The sequence below is a fragment of the Canis aureus genome, chromosome 8 (genome assembly GCF_053574225.1).
Source record: "Canis aureus isolate CA01 chromosome 8, VMU_Caureus_v.1.0, whole genome shotgun sequence".
NCBI lineage: Eukaryota > Metazoa > Chordata > Mammalia > Carnivora > Canidae > Canis > Canis aureus.
The window spans coordinates 37725738-37741213 of NC_135618.1; the positions used below are offsets into that span (position 1 = coordinate 37725738).

At 68.3% G+C, this 15476-nt stretch overlaps 3 protein-coding genes and 1 non-coding gene across 11 annotated transcripts; 2 read left to right on the plus strand and 2 right to left on the minus strand.

The window, feature by feature from the left end:
• The first annotated feature begins 78 nt into the window (after window positions 1-78).
• On the plus strand, window positions 79-3651 carry WFIKKN1 (WAP, follistatin/kazal, immunoglobulin, kunitz and netrin domain containing 1). Its single transcript, XM_077905950.1, has 2 exons — window positions 79-1524; window positions 2106-3651. The coding sequence occupies exons 1-2, from the start codon at window positions 1129-1131 to the stop codon at window positions 3582-3584; spliced, it is 1875 nt and encodes a 624-aa protein (XP_077762076.1). The 5' UTR covers window positions 79-1128; the 3' UTR covers window positions 3585-3651.
• A 439-nt stretch (window positions 3652-4090) lies between these two features.
• METTL26 (methyltransferase like 26) lies at window positions 4091-5725 on the minus strand. Its single transcript, XM_077905954.1, has 6 exons — window positions 5437-5725; window positions 5197-5359; window positions 5017-5076; window positions 4577-4644; window positions 4395-4473; window positions 4091-4316 (listed from the first exon to the last, which is right to left on the minus strand). Exons 1-6 carry the CDS (start codon window positions 5631-5633, stop codon window positions 4269-4271), a joined length of 615 nt encoding a protein of 204 aa, XP_077762080.1. The 5' UTR covers window positions 5634-5725; the 3' UTR covers window positions 4091-4268.
• Window positions 5726-6062: 337 nt separating this feature from the next.
• TRNAG-CCC (transfer RNA glycine (anticodon CCC)) lies at window positions 6063-6133 on the minus strand. The gene has a single exon. It is a non-coding gene; the product is annotated as a tRNA-Gly (tRNA).
• A 25-nt stretch (window positions 6134-6158) lies between these two features.
• Window positions 6159-15449, plus strand: MCRIP2 (MAPK regulated corepressor interacting protein 2). Of its 8 annotated transcripts, none has more exons than XM_077905955.1 (5): window positions 6159-6456; window positions 13411-13546; window positions 14385-14512; window positions 14747-14848; window positions 15076-15449. In XM_077905955.1, exons 1-5 carry the CDS (start codon window positions 6174-6176, stop codon window positions 15144-15146), a joined length of 720 nt encoding a protein of 239 aa, XP_077762081.1. In that variant the 5' UTR covers window positions 6159-6173; the 3' UTR covers window positions 15147-15449. The 8 variants fall into 8 exon arrangements, with proteins under 8 accessions (XP_077762081.1, XP_077762083.1, XP_077762082.1 ...); XM_077905957.1 differs by having other exon boundaries at window positions 14747-14813; XM_077905956.1 differs by having other exon boundaries at window positions 14982-15118.
• Window positions 15450-15476: the final 27 nt, after the last annotated feature.

Here is a 15476-nt window from a genome sequence, read left to right on the forward strand (position 1 = left end):
GCCCTAGTCCCCGCTGCCCCCCGGGGGACTGTGTGGACGGGGCCTAACTTCCAGGTTTGCTGTGCTGCCGGAGAGGGTGGCGCACGACCCGGGTTACCACTGCTGAGAACCCGCATGGCCCGGGGCAGCTGCCTGCAGACGGCCTGGTGCGCGGCTCTGCTCCGTCTGGGGCCGTGGGGAGCACAAGGGTGGGACCCGGGCCTCCGGCTGCAGCCCCGAGGGACCGTGCTGGGCCTGGAGCCCTGTCCACGTGCGTTCCCTGCCTTGGCGGCTCGGGGTCAGGCTCAAGGCCAGACGCAGGGCCCCGGGGCGCGTGGGGCGCGTGGGGCCTGGGCCCTGGGGTGTTTGCAAGGGCAGGGCGCATGGCCTTGTCCTGGCTGCCTCAGACCCACCTGCCCGCCCAGGGTGGCTCCTCCTCCCAGAGGCCTGAGCAGCCCCCAGGGAGCTTGGATGACCTCGGCCTGCCGGGACTGGTGGCTGGTGGGGGCACCGCTGCCAGGAGCCGTCAGCCCAAGCCCCCAGGCCCCAGCTCCCCCGGCCAGGGCTGTGCCACCTGTGTGGGCGGCCAACCCCCCTTGTCCAGTCGTGGGGGAACCTGCACTGGGCGGCGAGTGCGCGGCCCGGTCCCCGTCGGTCCCCGTGAGCTGCGGGTCACCAGGGGCTTCCCCACTAGCACAAAGGGTTGTCCTGACCCCGGGACCCGCTAGCAGGTCGTGACCCTGAGGATCGAGGGAACAGTTGGATTTTCTTCCTGAGGGAACAGGATGCCTGCTGGTTGCTGGGCCAGATGCAGAGCCCGAGCCCCTGCCTCCCCTGGACGTGCTGACCCAGGGGCGGGGGTGGACCTGCCCTGGGGAGACCCCGGCCGGCCGGCCAGCCCAGCCCCCTCCTCTGCCCAGCTGGGGAGGCCCCGGGCAGCTTTGATCCAGCCTGCAGGCCTGCGGGAGGAGGGGCTCCGGTTACACGCCTCTCCCGCCAGAGTGGGCCCTGCCCTGCCCCGCCCCGCCCCCGTGACCCTCTGGCCAGTGTCTTCTGTGCTCCCGGGCCTTGGCCCCTCCCCGCCCCCTCCGCTTGCCCCTGCCCTGCGCTGACCACAGAGGGGCCCGGCAGGGGAGGGGCCGGCGCCACATGCAGACCGGCTCCACGCTGGAGAGGCTCCGACCTAACCCAGCCCCTGGCGCTGGGGTGTCCCGACCAAGCTTCTGCCCTGGGCTCCCCCCTCGGGGGCTGGGGAGAGCCCCGGGGAGCAGCCAGGGGCCCGGGAAGGTAGATGCCTTCAGGGAGGAGGCTCGGCAGGGCCTGAGGAGGGCCTGGTGGTCACGTCCCCCAGCCCCCGGCCTGGCGGTCCCCATGCTGGCCCCGAGGCCACTCCTGCTGCTGCTGCTCCTCGTGCTTGGGCCGACCTCGGGGGCCAGCCTGCCGCCGGGACCCAGGAGCCATCCGGGTGTGTGCCCCAACCAGCTCAGCCCCAACCTGTGGGTGGATGCCCAGAGCACCTGTGAGCGTGAGTGCGTTGGCGACCAGGTAAGCGCAGCCCCCGCCCCCCGCCCTGGGGGGTCAGACCAGCCCAGGGGAAGCCCAGACCCCACCCAGAGGGGGACCCCAGCAGCTGCACTGGGCCCCAGCCTGGGAGTCGGCTCCCCGCTCGGGCTCCTCACACTCTGCTGCGGGGGGGCCCCGGGGCACCCCCGGTCTTGGCCTTCACGGGTTTGAAGATGAAGAGCCCCCGTCACTCCCCAACGTGCTGACCCCCACCGGGGACCAGCAGCTGTTCTCAGGACCAGTGGGGTGGAGGGGGGGGGCCGCCCCTGGACCTGAGCCTGCAGCCCTGCCCTGCGGCCCGTGGGCCCCCCGCCCCCCCCCCCTGCCTTGGAGTCCCCATCTGTGCCATGAGAGCTGCTCTGTGGGGGGACGACCCTATGCTTCAGAGCTTCCGTGACGCGCACACCTGACGGTCCGCAGAGTAGCTATATTGGACGGTAGAGGACGGGAGGGGAGTTCCCGCAAACCTGCCCAGCTCTCTGTAGGGGAGGCGGGGGGGGGGGGCAGCAGGGGCGCAGCCTCGCTCCCCGGGGGCGCACACTGAGCCACTCCCCCCCCCCCAGGACTGCGCCGCTGCCGAGAAGTGTTGCACCAACGTGTGCGGGCTGCAGAGCTGCGTGGCGGCGCGCTTCCCCGACGGTGGCCCCACCGCGCCCGCGCCGCCCGCCTCCTGCGAGGGCTTCACGTGCCCCCAGCAGGGCTCCGACTGCGACATCTGGGACGGGCAGCCCGTGTGCCGCTGCCGGGACCGCTGTGAAAAGGAGCCCAGCTTCACCTGTGCCTCGGACGGCCTCACCTACTACAACCGCTGCTACATGGACGCCGAGGCCTGCCTGCGTGGCCTCCGCCTGCGCGTCGTGCCCTGCAAGCACGTGCTCAGCTGGCCGCCCAGCAGCCCGGGGCCACCTGAGACCACGGCCCGCCCACCGCCCGGGGCTGCGCCCGTGCCACCAGCGCTCTACAGCAGCCCTGCCCCGCAGGCTGTGTTCGAGGGCGGCACGGCCAGCCTGCACTGCGACGTCAGCGGCCGCCCGCCGCCCGCCGTGACCTGGGAGAAGCAGAGCGACCAGCGGGAGACCCTCATCATGCGGCCGGACCAGATGTACGGCAACGTGGTGGTGACGAGCATCGGGCAGCTGGTGCTGTACAACGCGCGACCCGAGGACGCCGGCCTCTACACCTGCACCGCCCGCAACGCCGCCGGCCTGCTGCGCGCCGACTTCCCGCTGTCCGTGGTGCGGCGCGACGCAGCCCGGGACACGGCGCCCACACCCTCTGCCCCAGCCGAGTGCCTGCCCGACCCGCGGGCCTGCGCCGGCGCACCCTCTGGCCTGGTCCTCTGGCACTTCGACCCACAGCGCGGGGGCTGTATGACCTTCCCTGTGTGCGGCTGCGACGGCGGCGGCCGGGGCTTCGAGACGTACGAGGCGTGCCAGCAGGCCTGTGCCCGGGGCCCTGGCGACGCCTGCGTGCTGCCCGCCGTGCAGGGCCGCTGCCAGGGCCGGGAGGCGCGCTGGGCCTATAGCCCGCTGCTGCAGCAGTGCCACCCGTTCGTGTACGGCGGCTGTGAGGGCAACGGCAACAACTTTGAGAGCCGCGCGAGCTGCGAGGACGCCTGCCCCGTGCCGCGCACGCCGCCCTGCCGGGCCTGCCGCCTGCGGAGCAAGCTGGCACTGAGCCTGTGCCGCAGCGACTTCGCCATCGTGGGGCGGCTCACCGAGGTGCTGGAGGAGCCCGACATGGGGGGCGGCGGCATCGCCCGCGTGGCCCTGGACGAGGTGCTCAAGGATGACAAGATGGGCCTCAGGTTCTTGGGCACCAAGTACCTGGAGGTGACGCTCAGCGGCATGGACTGGACCTGCCCCTGCCCCAACGTGACGGCCGGCGACGGCCTGCTCGTCATCATGGGGGAGGTGCGAGACGGTGTGGCCGTGCTGGATGCAGGCAGCTACATCCGCGCCGCGAGCGAGAAGCGCATCAAGAAGATCTCAGAGCTGCTGGAGAAGAAGGCCTGCGAGCTGCTGAATCGCTTCCAGGACTAGCCCCCCGCACCCCCGCACCCCCACCCCCTCGCTTGTGTCCGCCCCGCCCACCCCACCCCACCCCCTGAATAAAGCCTGTGTTCTCCAGACCTCGTGGCCTAAGGTGCCTGTCCTCCCGGGGGACCCTTACCCCACTTGCCTTCCCTCCAGCTGGTCTCCCTCCAGCTGGTCTCCAGCTGGTCACCACACACACCGGCCGTCCCCTCCTTAGGGACCTCCTGTTTCCCCGCAGGAGCGCGAACCATGACCCAAACCTTGACCCATCTGACACAGGCACCACCTCTTGTGGCAGGATTGCCAGGCGGTCCGCTCAGCCCTGCCCCAGCCGCGCCTCAGTCCTCTACCCTCCTCTGTCCCCCGAGCCGGGCAGCGTGGTCCAGGAGGCCCCCAAGCCCTCACCCCACAGGCCACACCTCTCCTGCCCCGGGTACAGAACCCTCGGAGACAGCCTGCCCGCCTAACACCACGGGGACTGGTCCCACAAGGACGCAGGGTTGACACTGGCAGCGAACAGCAGAAAACACTTTATTCCCAGGTTCTGAGCAGCCCTGTGGCCTCCGGCCAAGAGCCCCCAGACTGGTCCAGGCCACCCCTCATGGCCCAGCCCTGGGAGGCAGGGGCTGGCATCTGGGTTTGTTCCAGGGGGACCCCGTGGAGACACAAACATGCGAGAGAAGGAGAGAGTTACTCTTTCCGGAATATCAAGCACTTGTTGTTGGCCGGCATGTCCACCTAGGGGAGAGGCTTTGGCTGGAGCAGCTGACCTGGTCCCCTGGAAGTCGCCGGTGTCCCCCAGCCCTTCCCACCTACCATCCTCTCCAGCAGGAGGCCACTGGCTTGGCCCAGGTCCTCCAGGAGGGCTGTGTCCCGCAGCCCCCACTCAGGGTTCCTGCGGTGGGGAGGAGGCGGAGGAGATCGACCGTGGAGTTGGGGACGGGGGCGGTCGCCCAGCGCCTCCCCCCCCACACCAGCCAGCCACCCCCAGCTCTGACCTGCATCTAAGAGTTAGATCAAAATCCACGTTACTCTGCGGAGTGATTCTCCCGTTGACGGCATAGGGCTGCGGAGATGGGAACACGGCTCTGCCCGCCACCCACAGACATGGGGTCAGCCATTCCTCAGACGACACACAGGCAGTTTTGCACACACAGCACCCAGAGAACGAAAAGGACGCACCCCTCCCTGCCCCCAAGATGGGGGACAGCTGAGGATCAGCTGGTGAGCCAAGGGGGTGCAGAGAGACAGGCAGGTGACCAGGGCCATGTTCAAGAAGCATGACCTTGGGTGCGGTTTAAAGACAGGCAGGGGACAAGGCCACTGAGACAAGGAGACCCAACGGAGGGAGTCCAGGAAGGAGGACGGCCGGGAGGGCCAGGACCCGGTCAGGGCCCACCCGCGGGGGAGGCCCCCAGTCTCTGGCAGGAGCACTCACCCCATAGGTGATCAGCAGCGCCTTGGGCTTGAGCAGATGTCCCGCGGCTCTGAAGAGCCCCTGGGGGTGAGGGAGGCGCCGTCGGTCTCGCACCTGACCCCGCGGGCCCGCCGCCCCCTCCCCTGCACCAAGGGGGTGCCCGCGAGCAGGGGGGCTCGCCCCCGCCCCCGCCCCGCGGACCTCCGTGCAGCTCAGGGGGCTGATGTGGATCATGTTGATGCAGAGCAGCAGGTCCAGCGACTGCGGCAGGATCCCGCCCCAGTGCTCCCAGTCCCAGGTCACGTCCAGGTACAGCGGGGCCTTCACGTTGGACAGCCCCTGGGCCCGGGTGGTGGCCGAGATGCTGCGGGAGGGGCCACACGGTTGGGGCGGGCCCTGCCCCCCGCACGCCCCCGCCCCCGCGCCCGCGCCCCGCCGCACCTGTCCAGGCAGCGCTGGTCCACGTCGGACGGCTGCCACTCGGCGTGGGGGAAGGCCCGCGCGAAGTGGGCCGCGTGCTGGCCGGAGCCCGAGGCCACCTCGAGCACGCGGACGCCGCGCTGCGCCGGGTCCATGTACTGCCGTAGCACGCGCAGGATGGGCTCCTTGTTCCGTTCGGCCGCCGCCGCCACCAGCATCGCAGCAGCTCCGCCGGCCCGCCTGTAGCCGCAGTCCGACACCCCGAGACCCGCCGGGAGCCGTGAGCCGACGCCGCGCGGCCCGCCGGGAGTCGTAGTCCGGCGCCGCGCGGCCCGCCGGGAGTCGTAGTCCGGCTCCGCGAGGCCTGCTGGGAACTTAAAGGGCCCGCAGCCCCGGGGGGCGCGCCGGGCCGTGTGCTGGGGGCGCTGGCTTACGGGTGACCGTCGGCTCCGCACCCAGGGGCCCACGGACGCCCCGGTATCTTCAGGGCGCGTGTCATTCTCCCTTTCTCTGAAACCACTTCGTTGGCTCAGCACCGAAATGGGTGTTTCGTCGTTTCTGGTTTTCTTTCCTTTTGAAATCGGTGTCGTTAGTTCAAATTAGTTTGTTGAGATAAGGAGAATGAAAGAAAAAAGTAAGAAAACTGATGCGCCGCCCGGGAATCGAACCCGGGTCGCAAGAATGGGAATCTTGCATGATACCACTACACCAGCGGCGCTGCTAGCAATCAGGGCGCCCCCGAGACCTAAGGGATTGTGATGCAACCGCTCCGCGCGCAGAAGCACCACGGCGCATGCGCGCTGCTCCGCGGGGAGGCCGCCGGGACGCCTGGCAGTCGGCCGGCGGGGACGGAGGCGGGGCGGGGGCGGGAGCGCCGGGTCCGCGTTCGGGAGGGGAGACTAGAGGTGTCGGTTGGGCCTCCAGCACTACAGAGCACGGAGCGGAGGTGGGGGGGGAGGCTGGATTCGCGCCTGCGCGTTGGAAACCATGACAACCCCGGGCGGTCGGAGGCGGTGGGGCTTGGCCACCGCCGGGTTCCTGGTAGGCGGGGCTTTTCGCTGGGGGCGTGGCCGCGACCGGTTACCTGGTGGGCGGGGCTTAGCTGGGGGCGGGGCGGAGGCGGGCCGGCAGCGGGGACCCCGTGGGGCTCGGGGCTTCCCCGTGACTCCGAGTTGACCGGCGCTAGCCCAGGCTTCGGGGACGTCGTGAGGGGGTCGGTGACCCGCGGATCAAGCCGGGACCCTATCTGATGTCCAGGGGTGCTTCCTGTTGTCAGCCTCGGGCCCCTGTGTCCCAGGCCCTGCCGTGCAGGCTGGGGGCTAGCTTACCTGCCCTGTGCGGTCCTTCAAGGAGCCCCCCTGACCCGACGTCCCTCTGGCCGGAGCTCAGAGGATGGGCCCGCCGCAGGCTTAGCCGTGATCGCCGGGGAGGGGCCGGGGTGTGGGCTGGGGCGGGCGAGGGGGGCGGGCTTGCAGCGCAGGGTGGGGAGGTGGTGTAGGCTTGGCTGGTCTGGACGGGCCTCCCCCTCCAGGCGGTCCCCGGCACTGTGCACCTGACCACCCTACCATGGGCTTTCCGTTTCCCAGCCCAGAGCTTCCTTGCATGAATCACGTTGTGCTTCCCTCCACCTGGTGTGTCGGCGGGGCCGGGAGTTCCCTGTACCCTTCGACCTGCGGAGGCTGTGAGCAGCCTGTGCGGTGGTTCCGAACAAGCCCCTTGCCCCCTTACCTGGGTTCACACCGACCACATGACTCTCGGAGCTTGTGGGCTGGTGATCAGAAGGGTGCACACCCCGCCCAGCACCAGCGCCTTGGTCAACCATGGGGCCTTTGCAGAAGCCCGAGGTGCAGGGGTTTGGGAGCCTTGGGTGGGAACACGTGGAGGTGCCGGGAGGGGCGGGTCTGGAAGCTCGACGCCCCTTTCCCACCCCCCAGCCCCCCCATGGATGTCTTTCATCTGCTGTTGCCAAGTCGATGAACCAGGAAACCTAAGTGAGGTGTTCCCCCGACGTCTGTGAGCCGTCCCAGCAAATTACGGCCGGAGAAGGGGGTCGTGAGAACCCCGACTTACAGCTGGGGGGCCAGCAGCAGGCTGACAGCCTGGACCTGTGGGTGGCCTCTGAGGTGGGGGTGGGCTCGTGGGACAGGGCCCTCAGTCCCGGGGCCTGCCCTTGAGCAGTGTCAGGACTGAGTGAAATCGTAGGATGCCCGCTGGGTGCCCGCGGAGGAGGAGGATCGCTGGCTGCGGACACCCCACGCGTCGGTGCCCGTGTTGTGTGCACAGTGTTGCTCTACTTTACCTCAGGCTCAAACCCAATGGGCCGGTCTCCTGCTCCCGGGTCCTATGGCCCTGCCTCGGGCGAGACCTACATACTCAGCAGGTCTCCTCCCCTGCTCCGCCCCCCCCCCAGCACTTGCCACATTTTGGTCACTGTGGGCTGGACGCTGTGCGAGCTACCCACGCACAACACGCCCCCCCAAGCTCAGCCAGAGAAGCCTGGCCCTCGGTGTCTGCAGTGTGTGAGTACTTGCACACGCGTGTGACTACTTGTACACACATTTTCCAGATGTCTGTCGGACTCTGGGAGGGCCAGGGACTCGCAGTGAACTTGCGACAGTGGGCGCCTGGGAATGTCTCCCCCCCCCCCCCCACGGCCTGTGCTGCATGGCCTCCTGGAGTTTTTCTCCTGAGGGGAAGCCCAGCTCCCATGCAGCCCTCCGGAGCCTCCTCCAGCCCTGTGTGCAGGGTACTGGCCGGGCCACCTCCAGTGAGTGTCCACCCGCACCGTGAGCACACAGGAGCTCCCCTGCCCGGCTGCCCACGGCCACTGCGCCTCATTCGCTGGCTTCCTACAGCTGCCGTGACAAAGCGCCCCAAACCTAGTGGTTTGAAACAACAGAAGTTTATTTCCCCATACTTCTGGAGACCAGAAGTGCAAGATAAAGTGGTCTGCTCCCTCCCAAGGTCCTCCAGGAAGACGCTCTGTCACCGTGTGCAGCTGCTGGAGGCTGCAGGCACTGTCCAGCCTGTGGCCACCTCTGCGTCCACTATCACCTATTCTTCTCTGTACCTGTGTCCAAACATCCCCCTCATTTCTCCTTCAAAGACACGTTACTGGAGTTAGGGCCCATGCTGGTCCAGGATGGCCTTATCATGAAACTTTGCCTGAGTTACATCTGCAAAGACCTTTATTCTGAATAAGGTCACATTCTGAGGTCCCCAGTAGACGTATTTTTGGAGCCACCACTCAACCTAGCGCACTTGGGTTTGGGAATGGCGAAGCAATCCCTGAAGACGGCAGCGGGAGCCCGCAGCCGCACCTTTCCTGGGGGTCCGCTGGCCCCCCCTCCACTGGCAGAGGCCGGTCCTCCAGTCTGGGTTGCTGAGGGCGTGGATTTCAGAAGGAGAAACTTAGAATGAAACCACTTTCTTCTCTCTCAGATAGGGTTTTAGTGTCGTATTCAGAAAGACAGGAAAACACTATTTTTATTATGATAATTGGGGTCTGGGACACCAAGGCCTTTTCTCACCCTGCCTGCCTCTCTTCCTGCTTGCCTGGGGCGGGGGAGGGGGAGGCCCCACCCCCAGGTCCCTGCTCCAGCTCGGGGTTAGGTTCCCAATCTTCCCAATCTCTCCAGCCAGCCGTGGGGAAGGTTACTGGCTCCTGCAGGGGCTTCATGACCAACCTGCCTTCCAGGGCTCTGTAGTGTGGGGAAGGTCAGACCCCCAGGCCAGGGTGTGACCCAGGAGGCGTGCTGCGGGAAGGCCCTTCTGGGGGAGAGGGCCGTCACTGTCTGCACCCCCCTTCCTCCTCCATCAGCTATCCCGCGGACCCCTGGGCATGTGCGCACCCCCACATTCCTCCCACTTGCCAGCATCACTGGTGCTCAGTTGCTTCTCCCCTGAGCTCAGGGCTCTGGACCCAACCTTTTTTTTCTTATGAGGATTTTACTCATGAGAGACACAGAGAGAGGCAGACACAGGGGAAGCAGGCTTCCTGCAGGGAACCTGATATGGGACTTGAACCCAGGACTCTGGGACCAGACCCTGACCCGAAGGTAGACCCACCCAGGCGTCCTTGGATCCAACCTTTGACCTTACGCCTGGCCTGCAGGCAGGGCCTGTTCGCCCATCCCGGGCCCTAGTCTTGTCCTGGAGGCCCCTGCAGGCCCGGGGCTGTGCCCGAGGGAGCAGGTGCTCTCAGAGCTTTTGTCACCTTGGGGGCCCTTCCGTCTGCGCCTCTCCTCCTGGGGGCGTGGGAGCTGGAGCCGCGCTCAAGGCCAAGGGCCAGCACAGGTGAGCCGAGGCAGTGCTGCGCCCTGCCGGGGGGCCTGCTCAGGCCAGCACTCGCCGTACGTGCTTTTGCCTGGGGGGCAGCCCTCACTCCCCTCAGGCTGGAAGGCCTGCCCCAGCCCAGCCCCACTGCAAGCCCGCGGAGGAGGAGCTGAGCAGGCCTGGGGACCGCCCCCACTCGGTGCCTGGGGAGCGCTGGGGAGGGACACTGCCCCGGGCGGTGGGGAGGGAGTTCTTCCTGCCGTCACGCCCCGCTCCCCTGCGCAATCTGCTCGCGGCGTGGGGGGAGCCGGGCTGCTTGGGCCCCGGGACCCCACGGCGCCCTGGGGCACAGCTCGCAGACGGGGCCGGGCCCCGTGGACGCGGCGGCGCGGGAGCGGATCGCAGAGCCCCACTGTGGGTGGGCCGCTTCCTGGGGCGCCGGTGGGCATGGTAAGGACCGGACGCGACCAGATGCTGGACGAGGAGCGGCCTCCGTGGAGCCCAAGGGGGTATCGGGCCCACAGGCCCCGGGGGCGCCGCTCGGGAGGGCACCGCCTCCGGGGCCGCCGGGTGGGCGCTCAGCTCCCGGACCTGCGGCGAGCGCGGCGCCCCCCGCCCGGCCCCGCCCACCGCAGGGCCCGCCCCCGGCTCCCTGGCCCCGCCCCCGGTGCGGGCCCTGCGCGTGGGGCGCCGGGAGCGCGGCCCCAGCGCCGCCCGAGCCGCGGGCCCTTTAAGGGCCGGGGGCGTGTAGCGGGCCCGCCCCTCCCGCCGCGCCGGCCGCCCGTTAAAGGGGCCGCGCCCCGGGCCCCGCAGAGCGGAGCGCGGGCGGAGGGCAGGGCAGGGCGCGCGGCGGCGAGCGCGGGCGGCGGCCCCTCCGCACCATGTACACCATCAGCAAAGGGCCCAGCAAGCTGGTGGCGCAGCGCCGCACAGGTGCGCGGGCGGGGCGCGGGGGGCGCGGGGGGCGCGGGGAGCGCGGCGGCGGCTGACGCGCCCGGTGCCCGCAGGTCCCCCGCAGCAGCAGGTGGACAGCCGGCTCGGCGAGCTCCTGAAATGCCGGCAGCCCGCGCCACCGACCCCCCCGGCCCCGCGGGCGCAGCCGCCGGGACCCTGGCCCCTGTCGAGGTGAGACGCGCGGGCGGCCGCCGGGGACTGAGCGGTTGACCTTGGGGAAGGTTCGCGGAGACCGGCCACATGCGCGGGGCGGGCGCGGGGCGGGGCGTGTGACCCCGCCTGCGAGGGCGGCTCGGGGCTGCGGGCCGCGGGCCGCGGGCCCCGTCGCACCTGGTACCTGGCCTCCCGGCGGGCGGCGGACCGCGAGGCCCCGCTCCACTCTGGCCCCTGGGACGGCGGAGCCCGAGCGCGGAGGCGGCGGAGCGGCTCCCGGACCGGAGGACTCCACGCGGCCGACTCCCGTGCCCCGGGCGACCTTGGGCGGCGAGGCCACGGCTGGAGGCGAGCTGCCCGGGAAGGCGGGAGCAAAACCTCCCAGGGTGCTGGCCCGAAGGCCGCCTGGCTCCCGCCCCGCGGGAGGCTGCCAGCCCCGGCCTTGTCCAGCCTGCCTTGCCCAGCCTGCGGGGGGAGCAAGTGCACGTGGCTCCCCCCTCCCGCCCCCCCCACCCCCGCCCAGGCGCCGCCCTCCTGTGCCCTTCACCCAGAGCACCCTGGCTGCCACGGGAGGCCTCCCACGGATGCTGGGGCCTCGCGGGAACATGCAGCCTCCGGCCTTAGGAGTCTCAGTCCTGGCCAATTTGGCCTCCACGTGACCTTGACGGGGAGGTCAACGGCCCCCATCCCCCGGAGCTGAGCCGGTTCCTTTTTTGTTTCAGTTCTGGACCTTTGGTTTCACTTTCCGCATCTCCTGGACCCGGGGCTTTCTTCCAGGCCCACAAGGCCTGAGGCCTCCCGGGCTAGGCTGTGGGCGGGGGAGCAGATAGGGCTGCCGGCTCAGGGCCCCTGACTCAGCGCTGAGGAGGGCGCGGGTGATGGGGCCTGCGGGGGTGGGTGGGGGCAGCCTGTGGGGATCTTTCTGGGCTGAGGCCCTTACCCCGGGACCTTCTGCTGGGGGCATGTGGACATTTTGAGGCTGCATCCTAGTGATGGGAACGTTCTAGGCCAATCACAGGTGTGCCCTGGGGAGACAGGTGAGCAGGGCCTCCGGGGCAGCTCCCGAGACCCAGGCTGTGCTAAAATATTGTCTTGTGATTTCGGCTTTGGTGCTCACGGCTGCCCCACTGCCCAGCAGAGCAAAGCACACTTAGGTGTAGAGCCACCACGGCTCACCCGGGCAGAGAACCCGGGAGCAGAGTGGTCCAGGGTGCCCCCCACCCTCTCACCTGGAGAAGCACAGCACCTCCCTCTACAGAGTCCCGTTGCTGATGAAATCAGGGTGCATCCGTGGCAGGGTTGGGGAGTGCCAGGGAAGCACGTGCGTAGAGCTCCTAAGGCCCCCAGGAGCCTCGCCTGCCCTCTCCGCTGGCCCTTAGCCAGTTGGACACACTGCAGCCTGCCAGGTCGGGAGGGTGCCCACAAGCCCGGCCTACGGGAGTGCAAGGCCCAGCCTGCCGCAGTGCTGTGCGCCCGGGGGCCTTCTGCGCCTCCCTGGGGCGTGAACAGACACCCCTTCCCTCTGAGGTCACACCCTCCTCCGGGGCTGCCCCCTCCCAGCCCCAGTGGCCTTGAAAAGACCCTGCTGGGAGGCCAAAGCGGCCAGTGGGTCCTCCCTCCCCCCTGAGCCTTCCCAGGGGGCCACCCTCCAAAAGGGCTCCACCCGCTTTCCTATCCACCTTCTCTAGTTTTTCCTCGGTAGTGGTTTTTTACTACCCAGCACCCCTCACCCTGACTTGCTCATGAGAGGGGGTGTCTGGGCCCCCGCTGCATCCCCCACACCTGGTGCCTGGTGCACTTTTAGGTGCTCCGGCCAAGCAGCTGACCTGCTAATTACGCAGGCTGGGGTTGTGGCTCAGCGGCTCTTGCTCCCAGCGTGGGACAGCAGAGGATAGTGGAGGTCATGTCCATTGCTGGGAAGAAGATAAAATGGCGCCGTGTGACACCCCCCCCCCCCCCCCGCCCCACGGTCAGGAGAGCAGGTCTGGGAGGTGGCCTGGGAGCTCTAGTCATGGGCCTTGAGGTCGGGCAGGTGTGCAGTTCAGTTCTGGGACTACTGCCCATTTACAGCATGTGACTTTGGGCGGGTCACTTCCCTGCTGAGCTCAGGGCCCTGGGCTGGGAATGGGTGGGCCGTTTACCTTAGGGGTCAGAGAGGAGGCCGAGTGCGAGGATGCCCAAATGGGTGCTGACCAGGGACACCAAGCCTGCCTCCAGGCAGCCTCCCTGAGCGGGCACAGTGTGGCCTTCAGCCACAGGTGCACACTTGAGCCAGTGCCCTTGAATCCAGAGGGCCCTGGAGGATCCTTTATGGGTTAGGGGGTGCCTGCCTGCTGGGGCCCCTGCTCAGCCGGGTCAGGCCGCCACCTTGGTCCCCGTGATGCACAGCCCATGGCTGCAATTCCCTTTTGTTCACCCTTTTTGATGTCCAGCCTGCACTTTGGTGGAGTCTGCCGGCTGGGGGGCGGGGGGCAGGCAAGGGCTGTCCGAGCTGAGGACAAAGCTGCCCACCCTCCGGTGGGTGCAGCCTGAGCGGAGCCCCGCCCTCCCCATTTTCTCCGCTGGCCTGGAGCTGGCGGGAGGTGCCCCTCAAGACACTCCTCTTTATTTTAGTGCCCCTCTCAGCCAAGGAGGACCCCCGAGCGGCGGTGGGGCACCTGAGCCCAGGAAGGCGAGCAGGCCGGCGGGACCGCGAGTGCCTGGCGGAGTGGCACGTGCAGCCCAGGACTCCCGGCTCCCACCTCCTGCTGTAGGTGTGGGCCCCGTTCCCTCCACGGCCCCATCCTGGGCTTTGTGTGTGCAGGGCTAGGCTGCTGCCGCCAGCAGGGACAGCCCATCGCTGCCCTGGGACCCCCCACTCCCCCCACTGCCCTCTGATCCTTGACACAGGCCCAGCGGCTCCCTGGACATCCCATCTCCTCACTCGGCATTCCCACCCCCTGGGCAAGAGTGTGGCCTCGTCTGGGACCTGCAGGGATGGGCTGGGGTTGAAGTCACAGCTTCCCCACTCAGTGGCGAAGTGCTGTCTGGTCAGACCATCACCTAGGGCTCGTCCCCATGGAGCCTGAGGCAGCCAGGAAGCGGGAAGGGTACAGATGGCCTGTTTCTTGTTTGGGTCCTTCCACACTGGGGACGTTGGTGAGATGGAGAAGCTTCTGTGGGGGGAGAAGATGGCCTCGAATTGTGCTTGGCCAATTGTGGTTGGGTCGGAGTGGTCCGGTTGTAGCTCATACCAGAACATGGGTTGCTGGAGGCCTGGCTGGTCCTGAGGAGGTGGGGTGCAGGTGCAGTAGGGGTGCCCGAGAGACCCGTGGAGGAGCGCCTGTGTGCCTTGAGCATGGAGCCCTGCTGGGGGTCTGGACACAGGGCCGGTGTGAATCAAGCTGCCCAGGGCTTGGGCCTGCAGGAGAGAGGCCTCGGCCACCACTGCAGCAGCAGCTGCCTTGAAGTTCAAGGAAGTGCCCAGGCTGGGCCTGGCCTGGCATGGTGGGCGGGGGTGGGGGGGGGTGGGGGCTGAAGCTGCTCTTGGAGCTTTGCCAGGCATCACCAGGGCGTAGGACAGTTGCTGACCAGCTCGTCCTCCGCAGTTCGGGGCCAAGGCTTGTGTTTAACCGGGTGAACGGCCGGCGGCCCCCTGCCACGTCTCCGTCCCTTGAGGGAGCCCAAGAGACCTACACACTGGCCCATGAGGAAAACGTCCGGTTTGTGTCCGAAGGTAGTGTCGAGGCCTGAGGCTGGGGCCTGGGGCCTGTTCCTCTTCCCCACTGTGACCTGATTCAAAGTAACTGGAGGTCTTGGCTCTTCCTAAGCCATCCCCCTGTGTGTCCCATGACGGTCCGGTGGGCTTCCTACTCCCACTTCCTGGCTGGGGTCCAGGGTGGCCACCCAGCCCTGGGCGGGAGACAGGATACTGGGGGCCTGGCTCAGCCCGACTGCCCTCTCCCCACAGCTTGGCAGCAAGTGGAGCAGCAGCTGGGCAGTGGCCCCACTGGCCATAGTGGGCCCAGGCCTGTGCAGTACGTGGAGAAGACCCCCAACCCCCGGCTGCAGAGTGAGCCCTCCCCTGCTCTCAGGGAGTCCCCTCCACTCCCTCCAACCCTGACCAGACCGCTGGGTTCTAGCCCTAGGGGGTTGGGGAGGGCCCTTGAACTTGACCTGCTCTTTCCTACTGCTTGCTACCTCAGGGTCTGGGTGAGGGGCCTGTGGTCAGCTCCAAGGGGGAGATGCTGAGTGATGCGGGAGGCGGCATCACTGCCCAGCCCTCTACTCTGCCCACAGACTTTGTGCCCATTGACCTGGACGAGTGGTGGGCGCAGCAGTTCCTGGCCAGGATCACGAACTGCTCCTAGCTGCCTTGTGAGGAATGCTGCCGTGCAGGGCTCAGCCCTGCCCAGGGGCAGACCCCTCGCCAGGAGAAGACCGTGGCGCCCCGTATTGCCGCCGAGGCAGGCCGCGCTTCACCCCAAGTCTGGCCAGGAGCCGGCCACACCTGAAGTGCCAGCATTCGGACTTTTGCACCTGCTGAGCCCCTGGACGAGCTGTGCCACGCTGCCGGGGGCCGAATCTGACCTCAATTCTGCTCACTGTGCCCAGGGACCAGCCCCTGCGGCCGGCAGGGAGGAGCTGTAGGCTAATAAAGTTGAAAAACTGCCCTTGTGAGTGGCCTTTCCTTGGCGCGT

Coding starts and splice junctions, on each gene's coding strand:
- METTL26 (XM_077905954.1), bottom strand. CDS start 5,633: ATGCTGGTGGCGGCGGCGGCCGAACGGAACAAGGAGCCCATCCTGCGC. Junction 5,360..5,436: donor GACCAGCGCTGCCTGGACAG/GTGCGGCGGGGC, acceptor CCCCTCCCGCAG/CATCTCGGCCACCACCCGGG. Junction 4,317..4,394: donor GCCTCCTGCTGGAGAGGATG/GTAGGTGGGAAG, acceptor CCTCTCCCCTAG/GTGGACATGCCGGCCAACAA.
- MCRIP2 (XM_077905955.1), top strand. CDS start 6,174: ATGCAACCGCTCCGCGCGCAGAAGCACCACGGCGCATGCGCGCTGCTC. Junction 6,457..13,410: donor TGGCCACCGCCGGGTTCCTG/GTAGGCGGGGCT, acceptor TCTTTATTTTAG/TGCCCCTCTCAGCCAAGGAG. Junction 13,547..14,384: donor CCCGGCTCCCACCTCCTGCT/GTAGGTGTGGGC, acceptor CGTCCTCCGCAG/TTCGGGGCCAAGGCTTGTGT.
- WFIKKN1 (XM_077905950.1), top strand. CDS start 1,129: ATGCAGACCGGCTCCACGCTGGAGAGGCTCCGACCTAACCCAGCCCCT. Junction 1,525..2,105: donor GTGAGTGCGTTGGCGACCAG/GTAAGCGCAGCC, acceptor CCCCCCCCCCAG/GACTGCGCCGCTGCCGAGAA.